Source organism: Artemia sp. Qi Xiang Cuo, chromosome 9 (genome assembly GCF_049724085.1).
Source record: "Artemia sp. Qi Xiang Cuo chromosome 9, ASM4972408v1, whole genome shotgun sequence".
In the NCBI taxonomy this organism is placed as follows: Eukaryota; Metazoa; Arthropoda; class Branchiopoda; order Anostraca; family Artemiidae; genus Artemia; species Artemia sp. Qi Xiang Cuo.
Window position 1 is genome coordinate 59,837,589 of NC_142802.1, and position 22,258 is coordinate 59,859,846.

Below are 22,258 nucleotides of genomic sequence, written 5' to 3' on the forward strand. Positions count from 1 at the left end.
TCTACACATTGTGAAGGGAGGAATAATCAGGGACTACAAATCTTAATTAGGGTAGGGTGTGGAAACCTCCTCTATTGGGTAGAAGTTTCACCATTGCTCTTCATTATACGACAAGAACTTGTACTAAAAGTTTCCATTTTCGCTATGCAAAACATGAAAATAAGAAACAGTATAAGAAGAGAATTAACTTCACAGGGAGAAAAAAAAAGAACAGACTCACCCCTAAAATTTGGGCTATCCAATGAATAAGGAGCCCTTAACAAAAAATCTTTTATTGTATATTTTACCATAAAACGTCTAAACGACCAAATAGTATCACAAATACAATTCCTCCCAAAATAAATTTTCAGGAATTTCGGACAGAATAGTAAACTAGGATGCTCATATAGGCCTCATTAGCTAGAATCAAACAAATACAAAGGTCGCCTTAAAAATATTCTGGCCGCGTAAAATTGAATCCCGTTCCCTACAAAAACACGTTGATTAATTAGCCTACAAGGTGGTTGCAACTAGACGGTTAAACTGAGGACACATCGAGCAATCCCGAAGACATCATTAGTCTATGCGATAGGGTTGATACGAGAGATACTGCCTCTAACACCAAACTTGTTTCATACGGAAATTGTGATGGCTGAATCGCAAATAAGATGGCGGAATGGAATGAATTTCCAATAAGGACTATCGTAGAATTCTCTACAGGAGATGTTTTGGCCTGAAACTGCAGCTCTTCCCTTAGTTTGGAACCCACCCCAGTAAAATTGTCCAATCAGGGTTTACTTTTGCTCTTGTGTACCAATGACTCTTAGTACCCATTATTTGAGACAGATGACTGTCACAAATAACTGTTACGGACCTAAGACAAAATGATCTACATTATAATTTACCAGATAACCTAATTATGAATTAATAAAATCCAACAAATGTCTAATAGAAATTCAAACTTTCTGGATGATAACAAAACAATTAACTAATCATGAATAAAGCTTGGAGCATTCAGAAACAGATAAGGAAGCACTACTGATAAAAATTTGAGAGACAGTTGATTTTTTCAAGAAATTTTGAATTAGCCTACTTTACAATTCTCTACTACTCCTTCTTTGTTATTTTTTTCTTTTTATACTTCAATCAATATCTCTTTTGCACCAAGCTTAAGTAGAGAAAGAGTCTAGAAGGTCATGTGGGGGGGGGGGGTATGTTAGCCTTTGCTCCCCCAAATCTCTAACTCGTCACAGCAAATTTTACCATAATCGTTCTTTTATTTCTAACAGAGATAATTTTCCAAATTCCAACTGATCGAGTTTAATCGATAAGTCGAAAAGCCAAGACACGTAGAGCTGGATTGGGCATATTTTGAACTTTTTAAAGCCTTTACTTTCAATTCTATATTCTATTCCAGGCACTTGCGTGGAGGGAGGGGTTATTCGTTTCAAATATACAATATGTTTGCCCTAGTTAGGTGGCAAAGATTTGCTCACTCTCTGCAACCTGACGTAAATCTTAGTGACACTTGTCTCGCCAGAAGTGGCGTCAGCCGCCCGGTATACATGATCTTTGAAAGCGGACCAGCCCTCATTGGGTCGTTCAGTTTTGCAAGAAAAAGGCATATAAAGATACCAGTCAATTGAATAGATCCGAACAAGCAAATATACTTGGAGAAGGACCCTTATCGTAACAAATTGTCAAAGGACCTGCCCTCACGATTAAAAAAAGTTGCAAGTTGCAGAAATCCTGGGGAATGACCAACAATCGTTCTTTTTGGAGATATCCCATTCCCTAGAGAGTAACTTCTGACTACTTCCCAAACAATCCTAACAATTTCTGCAGAACAGAATCAGCCTGGTCAGTGAATTTTCCACATAAGGTGGTTTATGTTCCCTGTGAACCATGCAATCTTGCGACAAGCTTACGCTGTAACTGACAGTAAAAGGATAAGATACTTATATCCTTGAGTTCATTATTTTCAGATCTACCTATTCATCGAGCAAGAATTATGATAGCTATTCAAGGCCGTATCCGGAGGGTGAAGAGGGAGAGTACTAGTTAGACACCCCCATGAATTTTTCCACTCGTAAAAAAGTAACAAAAATGCATATAAACAATTTTGACGCGTTTTATAAAGTTTTTATGCACCCCCCCCCCCAGGTAGGCCTATTGCTTAGAAGAACAATCTAAACTTGATTAAAAAAAAAAAATCGCATGTTTTCGCCAATTTTCAAGGTATTTTTCAATCTAAACAAAAAACGAATCCAAAAACATATTCCGTTGTAGTAATTGATAAAAGTGAACCTCGGCTATGAAATAAAAGCAAAACTGAAGTCTTACGTTGTAATATTAAAGCCACAGGAAAACTTACGAGTCGGGAAAAAATCGGGGAGGGGTCAAACACGGTAACCCCTGGATACAGCCTTAATTATACTCATACTTTCAGATCGTACTATACTTTTTTAGACGTATATTTGCAAATACATCTCTACAAATACATTTCTACAATAATTTTGTAAAAAGTCAACTATTTGATGGACAAATTTTTTATGTAGTTTTTAGAATTGACACATTCTTCCAAAGTTTTCAGCAATTAATTCTTTTGCTTTGCAAATGCATTTCTGCAAATACATCTACTCACCCAGCTATTCTAAGACAGCAAAAAGCTGATCAACTTAAATTTTACATTATTTTTCTGGGAAATAGTTCTTTGCAGACTACCCATAAGACAGAAAGTTTCAATGTTGACCCTTACTTTCAGTTGAAAAAACTCGTTTTTTTTTTTAAATCTAATATTAAAGCCATAGGAGAACCGAGAAATTGCAGACCAAGACATGCAAAGGGAACGCAAATCTTCATGAATTGAGCAAAACAAATGTGTCCTTAATTTTACAAATTCAAGTCAGGAGGAAAAGCCTGAGGCAGATATACTTCTGACAGCGGTTGCATACCACACGGATATTATACGTTTGCGACTTAGTGAATTGAGTTTCTTCCGCTGTAGGCCTCATCCTTGCCCACATTTATCCTGCTTATGACGCCCATATCCGGAATAAATTAGCATGCTCATAATTCAATGGTAAATATTAGCAGAGTCGAATCTTGGACGATTCTTGCTTAACCAAGTATAGCAAAAAACCTTACTAATTAGCAAATTGGCAAAATAAATTAGAGACCAAGCTGTTTTATTTTAGCAAACACTAAGTCCGCCAAAAACATAGCCTACTTATTGCATTATCGTGATTAGAATAGCACATTAAAATATCAATGCACATAAAAATATTTAAAATTTAATATTAAAATATTCAATTTCTTCAATTACTTACTATACAATAAACTTCAGATACAGTCAATAGTTCCTCATTCAAATCGTAATTATTATAACACATTATGTTGTTTATAATGATGATACTTATCAGTACTTTTTTATAGCTTGGAAGTTCGGAGACAGGACTAAAAGAGTCGACGTTTTGTACAATTGTGACGAAGAACATTGACATCTAGCCAAACTTTTTGAGCAACGTTGTATCCCTTTTTTGCTTTAGGCACTTGCATACAGTGTTCCTTTTGGGGAAAAAAAATATTTAATTTTGAAAAAGGAGTAAAAAAGTGCCTGATCAGTCGCAGTCATGGGCAGTGTTACCATTTGTCTGGTGCTAGGTAACGCAGCCATAAATGAGATTATTCATCGAAGGCGCCTTTTTGCAAGCAAAGATACACCAAAGCTGCGATTCTTTTTTTATTATTATTACAAAATATAGCTAAAGAATATAAGCTGATTTGAAGAATCCGTTGCGCAACCACTCAAAAATAGCACAAATGCGCCTAATGTGGCAGCACCGGTCATGACAACTATCAGTAGTATCATTTGACTTATGAGCTTGTGGAAGCAATCATGTCTATCACTAGTTTTTTTTTTTTTTTTTTTTTTTGAACAGTGTACAAAGACTGCAAAGACAATGGCTCACAAAGACACAATTACGTTTATTTCAATTATTATCGGAACCATTTCTTTGTGGTACTTAACAGATATAAACAGCTTTTCAATTAAAAGACGCATGCTATGCATATTTTACGAGCGAAAATTACACTGAACAGGATGGGGGCTGTTGCTCCCTTCATTCCACACTCGTAATGTTCAAGTCACTGTTAGCTCTTTACTGAAAACACCACATTTTCCAATTTTGCATGGAAAACACGAAAATACTTCTTTTTCAATCGATAAATTATTTGTCGTTACCAATAGACACCATTTCTATTGCAGTAAGTTTTCAGTAAAATTCATGCAAACGCTTGAATGTTAAGAGTGGGAGTTGCGTTGATAAACAACCCCCCTTCTGTTCACATTAGTTTTCACTCGTTTCGGAATTTTGCATCAACCTTAAGTTGTAACTAAGAAAAAAAAAATATTTACATAAAAACTTTGTTTGGTCTTCAAATACTTCTTTTTTGTTACCCCAACTAACGGGAATTCCAGCTCATTTATACGGGTCAGTCTTTTACATTCAACGCTAAATTATTATTTTTAGCTTGCTAGAAATTGGTAACGATCTAAACAAGTTATTTTTAATTTAATGTTCGAATGTTAGGGAACACATTACAAACTGTATACAACAGAAATTTTTTGCCTACCCCTATAAACTAACAGTGAGCATTTAGCCTACTCATTCTGTTTTAATCGATAAATTATTTGTCATGGCTATCCTACTTCTCACATAACCTTCTACCAGGGCCATATACAGTATTTTTGCTGGGGAGGGGGTACGAATCGGGCAAAAAATTTTTGGGGTGGGGGCAGGGGGTCAAACGCCCTAACCCCTCCCCTGAATACGGCCATGCCTTCTACCTCTACCAGTCAACCAAAATGATCCGTAAGACGATACTCAACCGCTTTAAGCTTTTTTTCATTATACCTAAAACTATACCTGGATAGTTCCTCTAGAAAACATCCAGCATGACTTCCCCAACTTTTCGAAGCAACCCAATTTTCAGTAAATACTTAAGGTTTAATCTCCCCCTCCAAGTTTTGGTGTTATTTTTCTGCTCTTTCACTGTTTTTATATACCACAGAAGACACAAGTTTTGTTATCGTTCCTTAGCTGAGATTTAGTTTTATACATCTACAGAAATACATTTTTTGAAATTGGTTTCCAGGTTTTTTTCGATAAAAAATATGTTGAAAATTGGTCAAAATCGTTGAAAAAGAACAACTTTTCTATTTTTAAGCTTTAGATTCTAAACCAAGTTTAGATCTTTGTCAAAAAAAAGTCTGAAGTAACTAATGACTCTGGCTCGGTGAGTGAATAGATCTGAGACTAATCAATCTACTGACATTAGTTTATTGTACTTTTGATGTAAGTTACAGCTGCAGGCTTATCGCACAATCTCTTTTTTCAGAGGGAACATATTCTTTAACGACTGTCGTGCTTCTTCTATCCTATTCTTAATTAATTTATAATTGTGAATCAATTAATTTTCTTCTTATTCTTCCAAAATGTTTTCAATTGCAAAAGAACACAATGCGTCTTATCTGTTCTACTTTTTACAACTCCTCTGCTGGCATCTTCCCTCCTTACTAATTCGTTTTACATACAAAAGCATCACCACGGTTTTGATCTGTTGAAATCCCCCCCCCCAGTTGGAAAGAAAATGGGGTAATGCCTTTTTTTGCTACAATTATACTATTCAAAATGATAATTTGATTGATCATGTTGGGTTATATGGTATAGACCTTTCTAACTACCTAGGTGAGTAAACTTCCTATCCAGTCAGTCCATTTTCTTCATTACCAAACATTCCATCGAATACATGACAATTATGGGGCCCACATTTCGACCAGTAATTTCAATTGTTTGGCTTTGATCTTTTCTGCGTTGTTTCGTCACAATGAAGGAGGAAAACAAAAAGGTAGACCCAAAGAATACTGCGTTTTTTTTTATAAAATAGCTTTAGCCTACACAAGCTAGTCCTGGTTCAACGTTCGCCAATGTTCGCAAAATGTCCTGTCTTATCGAGTGTAGATTGTACAAATGCAAATAAAGAGCATATCTAACGGGAACACAAGTTTTCAGCCCTTGTTTACGACACAAGAAGCCCACAGCGAAAAGGATTCCAAGATAGTCAAAACATTCTTTGGCTATTCATGCAAGACTCCATGCAAGTTGCGTAAGAGAAAATTTTTGCGAAAAAGATTTCCCATGGAATATTCCTCCCTAATATTTACTTTCTCCATTTAAATTGTATGGTAAACGAGGGATGAAATTGCTCAGGGAAAAAGGACGGACAATCCGTTATTTGAGAAAAATTTCGTGGACTTTTTCTATCAAATGAAGAACTAGAAGTTAGACCAATAAAATATTAGGACTGCTTTTGGTCATCAAAAGACTAAGATAGCATCAGAGTTTTTTAGGTGTTCTTTTTTTGTTCATTCAAAAGCTGGGATCCGAGCGCAAAAATATAAAATAAGTCCAGCCAGTCATGTCAGTGAAGCCCAATTTTAGGAGTTTGATCGCCAAATAACGACCTACTTTAAAAATATTTTATGCATCTATTTTAATATAGGCTATAACCGTATAGTTGAAAACACCCACCCAAATTATGTGGAAAACATACTGTGCTATACGGAAACGGCGAGTATATCACTTACCTAAACAAGCTTTATTTAGAAACGATCGACAGCTTTTCTACCTTTCTTTTAATTAACTTTTATTTTTAAACCATCATTGAAACCTCGTCGATTTTCTGTAGAAAATCGGTAGGATTTACAGTTAGACTGTTTTCATTTTTGCATTAAGTTTATGGAGATGTTCGAACATCTCCATAAGGCTAAAGGTAGCCAGATACCAGATACCAGAGCCTGGCTCCTTTAGCTCCAGAGCTAAAGGAGCCAGATACCACTCCGGAAAGAAAAGTGAAATTTCGTCTATCAATGTTTGTCAAAGCTGACTCAAAGAATAACCTCAAATAGTAAAAAATATTACCACAAAGCGCCATTTACGGAGGATCTATAGCTTACTGTAGATTTTCGGTAGCTTTTTTTGTCGGGAGATGAATCGGAATTTGGCGAATCTCCCGAAAAAATTGGTGGAAGTGGAAACATTGCGATTGCGACAACTGCATCTCTCAAAATTTTCCTAGTCATGAGGGAAGTTCGTCGATATTTTTTTTTTTTTAAGCTGACTCAAAGAATGACTTCAAACTATCAAAAATGACCACAAAGCAACATTTACGGAGGATCTAGAGTTTTCTGTAGATTTTTGGTAGCTTTTTTGTCGGGGGATGATTCGGAATTTGGCGAATCTCCCGAAAAAATTGGTGGAAGTGGAAACATTGCGATTGCGACAACTGCATCTCTCAAAATTTTCCTAGTCATGAGGGAAGTTCGTCGATATTTTTTTTTTTTTAAGCTGACTCAAAGAATGACTTCAAACTATCAAAAATGACCACAAAGCAACATTTACGGAGGATCTAGAGTTTTCTGTAGATTTTTGGTAGCTTTTTTGTCGGGGGATGATTCGGAATTCAGTAAATCTCTCGAAAATCGGTGGAAGTGGAGACACTACGACAACTGCCTCTTTCGTTAGACCATTTTTGGTGAAGTCACAGAAGAACTTTGTAGATCATTTTTGTCGAAGCTGACTAAAAAAATGTCCTCAAACTGTCAAAAAATGTTCACAAAGCACCATTTACGGAGGATCTAGAGCTTTCTGTAGATTTTCGGTAGCTTTTTTGTCGGTAAATGATTTGGAATTCGGTAAATCTCCCGAAAAATTGGTGGAAGTGGAACATTGCAACAACTGCCTCTCTCAACATTTTCCTATGGTCATGGGGGAATTTCGTCGATAATTTTTTTTTTCAAAGCTGAATCAAAGAATGACTTCAAACTATCAAAAATGACCACAAAGCAATATTTACGGAGGATCTAGGTTTCTGTAGATTTTTGGTAGCTTTTTTTGTCGGGAGATGATTCGGAATTCGGTAAATCTCCCGAAAAATTGGTGGAAGTGGAGACATTGCGACAACTACTTCTCTCGGTAGACAATTTTGCTGCAGTCACAGAGGAATGTTGTCGATCATTTTTTGTCCAAGCTGACTCAAAGAATGTCCTCAAACGGTCAAAAAATGTCCAAAAAGCCCAATTTACGGAGGAACCAGAGTTTATGGGTACTCATCTCATTTACCCACCCCACTCAAGAAGTTAAGTTAGGTTAATCCTGATGTAAAATACTAAAACATGATGATAATATAATATTTTGGAAACAAATTTGGGCTATATATTGGGGGGGGGGGGGGGGGGGTAAAGCATAGCGGGTCTGCATCCAAAATGTGTTAGCTACAATTGTTCTGCATATTATGAAGTAAGAATTATTTTCTAACTTCACGTTGTCCAAATACTTTACCCCACCCCCCTAATGTGCAAATATGCAGCCCAAATTACACAAATCCAATGTATTCTGTCACCCGCCACATGCTTTCCACTGAGCGTAAGCTAATTGTATTTTAATAAAGACAGATGAAACCGATTTGTTCTCTAGTTTTACACAGCGTAATTCTTGAGTGTGGTGAATATAAGAGATAATTAACGTTTTTTATAGATTTTTTTATAGATGAATTGGAGTTCGGTAAATCCTCCGAAAAATTGCAAAAGATGGAAACAATGCAACAACTGCCTCTCTTGTTGGACAATTTACCTATAGTCATAGAGACTGCGGGTCCATATACAAATTGTTTTTTGAATTCTGGACGGTCCAGTGTAGAGCAACACACCACAGATTGCGATTACTAGGCCTAACGAAAAAGTTAATGAGATTCCATTGGTAGCCTTAATTTGCCTTATGTGCCAGTTACGACAGTGATGTAGCAAACCGATGCTGAATGTCAATAATACTGTAACATGATTAAGCCCCAGGGATGTATCTTATAAATTCGTAGTTTTGAATGAGAAAAATTAAGGTTTTTAGCACTTAAAGTGACATTAAATACTATGATTTAATTTTAGTACAAATTATAGCAGTGGCGTCAATTTACAAAAACTTAGAGGGAGAGGGGGGGGGGCAAATTGAATTTTTCAAAATCCTGGGGGGGGGGGCAAATTTGTCTCCGTAACCTAAAATAAACTAACCTAACCAAAATACCAACTAAATATTTAATTAAAATACAGCTACAATGTAGTTTCCCACCGAGCCGAAGCTGCTATTGTATGGTATAAAGATCATGAAAACCGGTTATTGCCTGATGTTCACAATACAAGATCTTGAGTGTGGTGGCCATATGACAAAAGTACCAAAATACCAAAAAAGGGTGTTCTTTAATAAAAATACTCGAAAAAGGGTATTTTTCAAAATCTATTGGGGCAAAAATAGAAGAGGAGCCCCCCCCCCAATCCACCACCGAACCATAGTAGGCAGTGTTTAAGCTTCAGTTGTCCACACTGTTTTAGTTCTATTATTGGTCTCCCATGCCACATGTAAAACAAATGCGCCTTTTTTTCAGAAACACCCACATGATAAAGATCCCCATCTTAATTGGCGTAGTAAGAGGCATATAGATTCTACGCCTTAGGAAGCTTATACATACATTGCGAAGAGTGGAGCTGAACTTATCTTAATTAGTTCATAAGATGGATAGGGAAAACCATACCATTCTTCACTTTATTAATTGATATCACATATACTCCTTATTAATTAATATCACACGATTAAAAGATATCCCGTATTCTTTTCCTATCGACCGAGCACTATACCGAATAAGACATATATTTTGGTTTTCTGCTTTAGGCCTTTTCACATTGTTGCTAAAAAAAAAAAAAATAAGCATCCTCAATACCATCATTGGACAGTTAGGAAAAGCCACTAAACCAATTAAGATGGTCATTAGGAACATTCCAACAATGTATGCATCAGAGAAGGTACTACTAACTAAACCCCATCTTAGTTGGTTTAGTGTCTATTGGTTCTGAAGGAGAGGAGGTGGCGGTCTCTTCATTGTTAAACATATGGCTGAAAACCATGCAAAACCTGTCTTAACGTAATTTTCGTGTAAGAATCCTTAGGTGTAGAATCCTTATGATCCTCGTCGACCAATTGAGACATGGCTTTAGGAGCACATAAGCCCGTTTTAGGATACAATGTGAGAAACAATGTTTAATTTGAGCTCGACACAAAGCGTTAGATATGAATATTAAATATGTTACATTAAACTCATTTTTCAGTTGCTTTGCATCGCTGCAGTGACTTAATTCAAAGGGATGAGGATCAGCATTTCCAATTTCCAGATATCGCGTATGAATGGGGACTTTATGTCTAAAATATATAAAAAAGAACACCTCCCTTACTCCCCCGTAAACTTTTAAAATACTTTGCACAGGACTGCACTGCACATAAAAAAGAACACCTCCCTTACTCCCCCCTAAACTTTTAAAATACTATGCACAGGACTGCAAACAGTTGAGATTCAAAATTTGAAACACACAACGTTTATTAATGTTCCTGCCTTGTCAAAAGAAAACTTAGCCATTTCTTTCATCAATACTCATGAGTAATTTCTTCCATGATAGAATTTCACAATTTCAAGAATTTGTCGTTTAAAACAATCGAAATCAAATTATTTAGGTTCCTAAAAACATAATAAAATCCCAGAGAGAAACAGGTTTCGGAGGGCTATTATATTCATCCCCCCACTGAAATTAAGAATTATCTACAAACACCAATTCTAATGAAATCAACACATTAAACTATTACTACTAACAACTCATTGCAGTAGCAAGGCACCCAAAGCCAACAAAGCTATGCATGCTCCTCCTCTGCAACAATTCATTCCCAACTTCACTCTTTCCCTTCTCTCATGCATTTCCGACTTCCTTTCAATTCTTTCTTAACATTCCTTCTCATCCCATGACAACCTGCTTTTCGCATAGCTCTAGATAGACTACCAATAAGCATAGTATTTGGCAATCTGTCATCCTCCATCCGTATAACACGACCTATCCATCCTAACTTCTCTTTTATTATGTCCCAAGAAATTGGGATCGCGAATTCTTTTGTTTTTCTTTGGAGGGGCTTTTTGGGGCTGAATATCACGTAGTCTCCTAGACAATTTAGATAGACTACTGTTTTCAAGCAGTTTTTACTACTGCAATGGCGTAGTCGTAAGGGTAGGGGTTTACCCGTTCCAGGTATGAAAATATCCTGAATGAACCTGACCAGATTGAATAGGCAGGGGCCATCTCTATATATTAAATATTTAAAAAGAATATACTTGCATAGCAGTTTACGTATGTAGTGCATAACCTCATAATATAGGACAATCCCGATTAAATTCAATAAATTTGACATGAACTTTTACGGGTATCAGGTTTCTGTATTATAAAGTATATATTATATAATAATAAACACATTAATAAATCTCATAGAGCAATGCAAATTTAAAATAAATATTCACAGCGTAAGACTATAATACCCCCACCCCTTCATAGGAATAAAATGAACGCTTCTATTTATGTCAAGTCACTTTTATCTCGGTCTGTGTCGTAGCGTCGCTCACAATTTGGGTTTTGAAAAAAAAAATATATTTTCCAAGAAAACTAAAAATCATGTGTCCATGAACCTTGTAAAAAAAATGACCGAAGATCCAGGGGGAGCTAATCGATTTGAACACCCCTCCCGCTGAAATATTTTTCCGACTGGCATAAAAGTAAAGAAATAAAACACATGTAAACAAAGTTTTGTAGTATTTTGTAAATTCCTTTCTGGTACCCCCCCCCTCAAAATTACTGGATATGGCCTTCTACGTCATAATGTTCAAGTAGTCGTTGGTATCAACCAGTCGACAAAAAAGGGATATAATTCTTACCCGGAGCTTTGCCCATACTCAAAAATCGTATACAGTAGGTTGGAAGTGCCAAGTGTGGCGGGAGTATGGGCACCCCCTCGGTATTACCAGCCGAAACTTATCAGATGAGTATCACAAAAAGCGGAAGTGAGGGTTTTTTCCAGCATTCATACATCCTTAATTAGCTTCATATCGATGCCGTATTTGCCCGGAGGAACACATTTATGCGCATTTAATCGACCTTCATTAGTTATCAGATGTCATTTAAATTTTTTTGCTTGTTAACTGCAAATACATACCTCAGTTAAATAACAGATTTTGAGGAAATAATGGGAAAATTTTATCTGACTCATTACCGTTAGGTTTACTACCCGCTCTGACGCATTATGAACGACATCTAAAGCCGGATACTATCTACCAACAGATTTGGTAAAAAGTAACTAATAGGATTGATCAACGAATTCATTACGGCTTCTGTAAACGAAGAATATCCCCCTCCCCACTTATCCTTAAAATCTCAGCATATCTGCAATTTTCCAAATAATCTCTTAATCTTCCATATAATTCACTTATTTTAAGCTATTTTTTCAAATTTATATCTTCCATCACTAAATAAATTATTGCATACATGCAGGGCCGGATCTAGAGGGGTAGGTGGGCAGGCACCTTGGGCGGGGCAAACAAGCTTAAATTATAGCCTAATATTTTTGGGTAAAACCTAATATTTACAGAAATAATGGTGCGGCAGGGGGCGGCAAAACCTATATTTGTCCCCCCCCGAAAAACCTAAATCTAGCTCTGCGTACGTATCAGTTGTTTATGCATGGATTGTTTCCCCAACAATCACAAACAGTCCCATTTCACACTATTTTTATATATACCCTACATTTTTTTTTCTTTTTAGGGAAGTGATTGTTTTCCTAAGCCAATTAAATAAAAGAGTGTGGATTTGATTCTAACGGATTAGAAGTAAAAAAAAGGGAAATCTCCGGCTACAGTAGGCCCACCTTTCCAAATCTCTATGGATATTGCTTCAGCGTTAAGCAACAACACTAATTCTATTTTCTTTTTTTCCAGCAAGCAGAAACGAGTTATCAAAATATGTCACACGAAAAAAAAAAAATGTTATGGAACTATTTTTTTTTCAAGGACATGAGTTCTTGGAACTAATTTCATGGATGGGATTTTATTTTCCTTCGTGTGCGGGTGTTTAATTTTACCTTTTACGTGACTTCTAGGACTATTGAGACTGCAGTCTAATTCAAGATGTTCGAATTTCCTATTTTAAATTTTGGCTCGTGCGGAATGAGAGGTCTAAAAACATTGATTTTACTAATTTTAGTTTTATTACGTCAAAACAAGAGGAATATAAACAACCATGAACAGGGGCGTCGTTTGGGGGTGGCAAGGGGGACATTTGCCCCCCCCCCAAAATGTGGAGAAAAAAATATTATACATCCTATGCCCTTTGACTATCCAGATATGGACCCCTCTTCCCCCCCCCACCCCAAACAAAAATGCTGGAGATTCACCCCTGACCATGAAGACGCAATTCTAGAAAAAAAAAATATTAAAAAGCAGGAACTTGGTAACTTCAACAGTTTTGGGAGTTGGTGTTAGACTCGAACCGTTAGAAGCTAAAGGAATCGGAACTTAAAATACTAAAATTTTAAAGTCAAGAGCTAGTATCTTGTATTTAGCAACTTCACGACTACCCTTAGATGCAATTTTTGTTAATTCTTTCGCAAAAATTCGGAGGATATGAAGAGGGAGACAAATTTAGCAAAATGGCTTTATTTCAAGACGACATTGGTTTTTTAGAGAAAACACAAAAATTAACATAATTATTGGGGAACTACTTCCAAAATATTCACTAAAGCTCTTGGAGAAAGGTTTGGATACCCCAGAATCAGTGGCGGAGCAAGAGCAATGCTAAAATTCCTCCCAAATGTGAAAATCATAAAAATAAAACAAATTTTATTATATTTATACCGGTTGAAATAAACACCCACAATTAAAATCAGATATCACTGACTCACTGAAGCCCGCGGAAGGGGGCGGCAAAACCTATATTTGCCCCCCCCCCCAGAAAAACCTAAATCTTGCTCTGCGTACGTATCAGTTGTTTATGCATGGATTGTTTCCCCAACAATCACAAACAGTCCCATTTCACACAATTTTTATATATATCCTACATTTTTTTTTCTTTTTAGGGAAGTGATTGTTTTCCTAAGCCAATTAAATAAAAGATTGTGGATTTTATTCTAACGGATTAGAAGTAAAAAAAAGGGAAATCTCCGGCTACAGTAGGCCCACCTTTCCAAATCTCTATGGATATTGCTTCAGCGTTAAGCAACAACACTAATTCTATTTTCTTTTTTTCCAGCAAGCAGAAACGAGTTATCAAAATGTGTCACACGAAAAAAAAAATGTTATGCAACTATTTTTTTTTTTTAAAGGACATGAGTTCTTGGAACTAATTTCATGGATGGGATTTTATTTTCCTTCGTGTGCGGGTGTGCAATTTTACCTTTTACGTGACTTCTAGGACTATTGAGACTGCAGTCTAATTCAAGATGTTCGAATTTCCTATTTGAAATTTTGGCTCGTGCGGAATGAGAGGTCTAAAAACATTTATTTTACTAATTTTATTTTTATTACGTAAAAAAAAGAGGAATATAAAAAACAATGAACAGGGGCGTCGTTTGGGGGTGGCAAGGGGGACATTTGCCCCCCCCCCCAAAATGTGGAGAAAAAAATATTATACATCCTATGCCCTTTGACTATCCAGATATGGACCCCTCTTCCCCCCCCCCACCCCAAACAAAAATGCTGGAGATTCACCCCTGACCATGAAGACGCAATTCTAGAAAAAAAAATATTAAAAAGCAGGAACTTGGTAACTTCAACAGTTTTGGGAGTTGGTGTTAGACTCGAACCGTTAGAAGTTAAAGGAATCGGAACTTAAAATACTGGAATTTTAAAGTCAAGAGCTAGTATCTTGTATTTAGCAACTTCACGACTACCCTTAGATGCAATTTTTGTTAATTCTTTCGCAAAAATTCGGAGGATATGAAGAGGGAGACAAATTTAGCAAAATGGCTTTATTTCAAGACGACATTGGTTTTTTAGAGAAAACACAAAAATTAACATAATTATTGGGGAACTACTTCCAAAATATTCACTAAAGCTCTTGGAGAAAGGTTTGGATACCCCAGAATCAGCGGCGGAGCAAGAGCAATGCTAAAATTCCTCCCAAATGTGAAAATCATAAAAATAAAAAAAAATTTATTATATTTATACCGGTTGAAATAAACACCCACAATTAAAATCAGATATCACTGAATCACCGGCATAGTTGGAAGAATGCTGAAATCCTTCCCAAATCTGAAAAATTATAGAATATGCTCGCTTTAACTCAAGAACATATCCAGGATCTTTTCAGGGGGAGGGGGGTACAAAATACTTTAAAAACGCCTAAAAACCTATTAATGTTCATTTTTTGTTATGTTTTTACGAGTCGGACAAACATTTCAGGGGGGGGGGGGGGTTCGAACGCCCTAATCCCCCTGGATACGGCCTTGCTTTTATTATAGTTACAGTGGTATAAATGAACACCCACAATTGAACCAGACACCCTGGATCAGTAACGTAATTAAAGGAATGCCGAAATCCTTCCCTAACATGAAACATTATAAAAATCACATTTTTTTTTACTTACAACGGAATAAGTAATGGTTGCTCACTGGTCACCCCGAACAGATTCCTGGCTAAGCACCCTATGGTCCCATAAACATGGGGAAGTTTTATCGTGTTGTAAAATAAATCGGTACTTGTTTAGTTTACCAGGCAACACGCGATAAGCAAAGTTTCGTTAATGCTAATGAAATAAAAATAAATAGGATGAAAATGTAATAGTTCAGAAACAAATTTGGGCTATATATTTGCACATTATGGGGGGGGGGGGTAAAGTATAGCATATGGTAATTCTGAATTATATCCTACACAGCGATATAGACTGTACAAGGAAATATTACAGGAAACCAGACAAACGGGTACTTGCAACGGATAAATGGATCGCAAAGCGTGATTTCTTATTGCGTTTACAATATTTAAACTGTTGTTTTTCGGGGTTTAGGGTTGGGAAAGGTACCGAGGTTAGGTTACGTATTTAATATATGCTATGCTCTACCCCACCTCCCTAATACGCAAACATATAGCCCAAATAAGTTTCTAAACTATTATATTTTCATCCTATTTTATTTTGTTTCATTAGCATTAACCAAACTTGACTTCTTTCGTGTGTAGGATATAATGCACAAGTACCTAGCGTATATTAAATACGTAACCTTACCTAACCTAGGTACCTTTTTTTGCCCCTTTAACCCCAAAAAACTAAAGTTTTTGTCACGTTTATAAAATCTTTGTCACGGAGTGAGTAATACCTCACTAGGCAGCGGAAACCTGTTTTTTATATAGGATCTTTGAGATTCTATGTGTGGTTCTTCTCGCGTGTTGTCCAGATTCTAAAAAAGTACCAATAAATCATTATTACTCGGCTAATCTAATTATTACGAAGTCTGCATTGGAAGCACCACTATGTTTTTTAAAGCTTGAACACCTAACAAGTCATCCCTAAATTCCCCCCTTCACAAATAACTCACTATTCAAATACAGGCACAGGAAAAAAAATACCCTCCTTGAGATATAAAGCACGCAATATTAAGTTAAATTTCGCAATAGATGGGAAACCAGTCCATCACCAAACGTAGGACTTTCCCTGTCATTTGAGTGACGTTTTAGCTGAATAAATCGGCCAAGATGCCTTGGCTAACATCCGAGCCAAGATAAATTCCACATGCTCCCAAATCATATCCAGTTTCATGGTCATTATCTAAGGACTTTTTGGTTAAACAAGAAAAAAAGGTGACATAGGCGTATAGCATGATGAATCTAACAACGTTTTAAGCGGCGCCAAAGATCGCTAATTAAAGTTCGAAAACGGATGCACGTTTTACATTCGATATTCTATAAACAATCCTTCTACAAATATAGGTAGGAACACGCTTAGAAAAGAGAAGATACGAAAAAAAAAAAAAAAAATCAACAACTTTACTGTTACCATTTTAGTTTTGAATGAAACAGGATTCAATGGTTGGCAAAATGTAACTCGTTTATTCAAATAAACGCACATTAATTCTCGCTAGATCTACATCACAATTGATAAGGATAACAACAGTAAGTGCACATAGGGTCGAGCCCACAGCCGTTCCTAGGATTGGTGGTGCCAGGGGAAACATTAATAACAGCGCCTTCTACAGACATAAATATAAGGAAAAAAAGCCGAATCAAAGTGAAAAATGTCATCAAAGTGGGCAATTTCCTAGCTGCCCCCCAAGCTACGGTAACCGAGGCAGCTGACCCGGTTCACACCCCCCCCAAGAACAGTTCTGGCCAAACCTTAGTGCATAAAAGAGAATTTTCTTGAGATGGGCCAAGAAACAAGTCCCTTGTTGGCTACAAAGCAATTCTTGAGGGTAGGTCGCTAGGACCAACCTTAAAGAGAAAAATCTGATCTGTCCCTAATGGACAGATATGTCAACAGTGATAGGAAATAGAATTTGTTCTTAATAGATTTCAAAGCATCGCTTAAACATGAGACTTGTATCGCCTGCAACTCATGATTGAAACGATCCGAAGAAATTACAGAGGCGCAGAGCACTGGCTTTTCATTTTAGTTCAATTATTAACGTCTCATCTCCATTTCTTCGTAATAAGGACATTCAATGATGTTACCCATAGGTAAACCAATACCCTTGTCAAGGCCATACCCAGAGAGGGGGTTAGTTGGGTTTGAACCCCACCCGAAATGTTTTTCTGACTCGTAAAAACGCAACAAAAATGTTGCGAAAAAGGATATAAACAAATTTTGTATGCGTTTTTTGAGTTTTTTTGTGTAACCCCCCCCCCCAAAAAAAGAACCCTCTCCGAAAAAAATCCTGGGTACGGCCTTGACCCTCGTCTATGCTGCCATCCTTTTAGTGATGAAAAACTTCCAAATCGATACATGGAGAAGGCTTTCCTATGTCAGATAAGGTAGCCAGACAGGAAACCGTCATTTTTTTCTGGGGAGGGGGCTATATAGCATGTTTGTTTTAAGCACTATCGGAAACATGTATATAGTAATGTAATATCATGCATTAGAAGGGGGATTCAAATATCCCTCTGCTCTCCTGAGTATGGCCTTCCTAAGCCTTCCTATTCTGGTACGTTGCCATAGAAACACAACAGTCTAAGCTTCTGTGATAGCGATTGAACTTTTCTAGAAGGGGAAGGGATATTTGATACTATAATATAATGGGTTCTAGGCAGAAAATTCTAAAAGTGTGTACATTTTAACAAGTAAAAAAGGTATATCTGGACCGTTGCCCCCCTCAAATCGTACATGTCCCTAATAATATTCGGTTCGATGCTAACAAATACCTAGGTTAAAATCGAAATAAAGAACCGAACATAGACATCTTAGAACACTACTAATTATTTTCTGAGAATAAATAGCAGTTTAGATTCAAAAACGGGATTCTGCTTCCAAGAATTGATCTGTTTGCTTGAGTAACTACGTTTGGAATTGAGTTAATGCTTTGACACTTTCAGATTTTAATAATTTTATAGGCCAATTCAGGACCAGACTAGAGTTTCTGATTCCTTGAGAATTCTCTGAAAATACTACTACTACTGACAACTCATAGAGAATTCAGAATAGAAAATATATCATTGAATAAAACATATTGGGATGTATGTATGGATTCATTTCGCTGGCGAGGGAGAGGAGGGATGGGGGTAAAAAGCACATAAAATATATGAAAAACGAAAACAGATACAAAATCGACAAAAAATTGAAATCTTGTGGGAAAAGGCCCCCTCCTACGTAGGTTAGAGGCTATTTAAAATTGTGAGATGTCTCCAATGATAAAAAAAAACTATCAAGCAAGGTGCACCGGGCTAATATATTTGTCGAATCGGGAGCACCAGGATAGACGTTACGGTACTTTTCAAGATACCAGTAGTCACACGTCGAGAAAAGCAAAGCTGAGATAGCCATTACCCGGTACTTACTCTATTTAAACTTTAGTTTTTGGGGTTTAGGGGGACTAAAAGGTACCTAGGTTGTGTTAGGTTACGTATTTAATACATGCTATGTTTTACCCCCACCCCACCTCCTTATGTGCAAATATAGAGCCCAAATTTGTTTCTGAGCTATTATATTTTGATCTTATTTTGCTTTATTTCATTAGCATTAACGAAATTTCACTTCTCAAGTGACTAATGGTATCTTGAAAAGTACCGACGATACTAATTTCAATTTCAAGGAACTACGCCAAGAGTACAAAAGAAACAGAAGCAGGAATTTTTAAAGGGGGGATACAAATTTAAAAAAAAACGCTAAAAGTAAGCGGAATATATCACAAACTTAAGAAATAATAGGTACAATAATACGTGCCATTATTGGGGGGCACAAGCCTACCGGGGGGAGGGGGGAGGGGCACATGTGCCTAGACTAGGACAGAAGAATCCTTGTATTTGTGGATAAATTCTCATATCTCTAGAAAATATATTAAGAGTAGCTCATTTGCTTTAATTCTACTTTTATGAAAACAGAGGGTATGCATAAATAAAAATTAAATACAACATACTCTGCAAAAGACAATGCTATTTAGAGCTGGAACCAGTTATGGGTTCTGCAATTGCCTAAAATACACAAAATCCGCATATTTGGACTAAATAACACATTTTAAGGACCAAAAACCCCCTTCCTCCGAAGAAAATCCTGTGATCAATCCAAAATTTGTTTAATAGATATAAAAAATGCCTTTTACACGCTTAAAGGAAATGAAAGAACATCCCAGGATAAACTTGAATGAAATTGGCTAACTTATCAGTCTTTAATACAAGACATAACAAATCAGTCTTTGGCCTGTGAAAAATTTAAAGGAAAAGAAAAGCAAGAACTTACACTGAGAAGAATTTCATGTTGCGAAGTCGCCGAGCTGGCCCTTTTGTCTTCTTGATTGTCAGAAAAAAATTTCTTGTTCACACTTTGAGGTAGTTGTCTACCTCCACAAGCACTTGCTTCACTTTCTTTCTTTACATCTACCCCTTTTGCCTCTTCATTTACACCATACCCCATACCCGATAATGCACTACCACCCGAAGGCCTTTCAAGAATTTCTCGTAATCGATTAGACTCAGACAAATCGTTCATTCCACTAGGTGTCCTTGCCGCCAACAGTCCCGGAAGTCCCTCTTTCGTTTCTTCAGGCTGATTACTTCCAGGTCGTTCTAAGAGCGGACTATATGGGTATTGACTATTCACAGTACCGGGACTTGGATGGTGCTGCGGTGTGTTGGGGTAATGATGGGCAGTGCCGATGGGGCTAGTTAGGTTTTCTAAAACAATGCTTCCACTGGGATGTCTTCTGTTCGCTGGACTAGGGACATTAAACGTTCCAGGACTAGGAACCGAGTGAGGGCCGGAGACTGAAGGAGGATTTCCTAGAAAAAAAAACAACAAAGTAGTTATTTCATAGTCAATATTGTGTATAAAAAAGGCTTACGACCGTGCGTTAATGGGAACAACGAACGACAATGACAAATTCTCATGCTAAATGAACCAGTAAAAACGAATTTGCCAAAAAGAGGGAGAAATATCATAAGTAAATAGAATATATTTTGACATCTTGCTTATTTTCCAGTATTTCTTATCAGTTATTTGACGTCTATCGTTATGGTCTCGAGAAAGAGAACGGTATAAGCCTAAAATTGGGGCTATTGAGAAGCAAACGTGTTAAGAAAACAGCTCTTACTTCATAATATGCAGAAAAATTATAGTTAACACATGATGCTCCCACTATGGTTTACCCCAGGGACGTACGCAGGGGGGCCCTCCGGGCCCGGCCCCCCCAAAATCTCACAATTTTTTTCATTTTCCCATAATTTTCTGATTTTTCTCACAGAATAATGGGTTTAAAGGATTTGGGCCCCTCCCCGCAACAAATTCCTGCGTACGTGCCTGGTTTACCCTCCTCCGTCCAATGTGTAAATATATAGCCAACATTTGTAAGTGAAGATGAAAAGGTGACGTTGGGTAATGAAATGATTGATCAGGTGGGCAGCTTCACTTACCTTGGTAGTATTATTAGTAAAGACTGTGGGAGCAGTGAAGATGTTAAAAGTAGAATAGCCAAGGCTCAGGAAATTTTTTCACAGTTAAAAAAATTTTTGAAGAACACAATTTTCAGTCTGCTAATCAAAGTTAGAATATTGGAAGCTAGAGTAATGACGGTGGTCAAATACGGCTCTGAAGCATGGGCGCTCAGTAAAGTAGATTATATTTTTTCATATCTTTTCAAGAGGCACTAATTGCGCCGTGTTCTGGGTGCATAGTTGAGTGACTGTATTTAAAACAGTGGAGTATATAGAAATTTGGATACAGTGACATCCTCTAAGGCCATATTAGAAGACAGATTTAGGAGGTTATGGCCCGTTGTGCGGATGAAGGATGACAGATTGCCGAAGATTGTTCTTTTCGGCCAACCGTCTAGGGCTAAACGGAAAGCAGGTCGGCCTCAACTGGGGTGGGAGGACGTCATAAAGAAAGATTTAAAGGAAATGGTAACTTCCCGAGCGGGTGTAAATAGCGAGGCTTTAAATAGATTTGGATGGAGGAGGAGCGTGCGTAGCTGTGTTGGCCTCAGGCGGCTTGGTGCTGCGACAAGTTGTTAGTAGTAGTAGTAGTAGTAGTTTCTTCATTTCATGAACGTTGATTCAATTCACGGGTACACTGTTGAAACAAGAGTGACGCATGGCAAAATACATGGGAAATATATAATTTGTGATACATATTTGCACATTTGGGGGTAGCGGCGGAGTACAGTATAGTGAAAGCGCCTTCAAATTGTGTTAACTTCAATTTTTTCCGTATATTATGAAGCACAAACTGTTTTCTTAACATGTTTCCATCTCAATTGCCCCAATTCTATGCTTACACCAAGAGAACATTTAAACTGTTTTTTCTACACTCCTTCGTATATTTTATTTTATGTCAATTCCCTTGCCATACAGACGGGACGACATGTCCCACAGTGACCAAATCTTATTTTAGCCTATTCCCTGTTCTCAGCCAAGTTAAGAACCACTTTTTTTTTACAGCTACACCATAAATGTTACTACTCTCCTTTGCACGAGATTGATAAATTTTAACAACAGATTAAATATAAACCAGAGTTTCTACAGGATTTTATAAATACACAGTGAGTTCTAAATTGCAAAACACATTAAAACAGATTTTACAAATTTGGACATTAGCTGGTTCCTAATCTTAAAACATTGATGCATAATCTGGTATTCTGGTATTTCTCCTAGAGTTGAACTATTTCTTTTAAAATTT

General features: G+C 36.9%; 1 protein-coding gene across 4 annotated transcripts in view; it reads right to left on the reverse strand.

Moving 5' to 3' along the window:
* LOC148948890 (uncharacterized) overlaps positions 1-22,258 on the reverse strand; it is a 431,863-nt gene that overhangs the window by 108,020 nt on the left and 301,585 nt on the right. For all 4 annotated transcript variants that reach the window (XM_089094800.1, XM_089094801.1, XM_089094799.1 and 1 more), the window contains one exon: positions 19,826-20,364. In XM_089094800.1, coding sequence (XP_088950926.1) covers positions 19,826-20,364 — 539 coding nt within the window. The remainder of the gene's footprint in view (positions 1-19,825; positions 20,365-22,258) is intronic.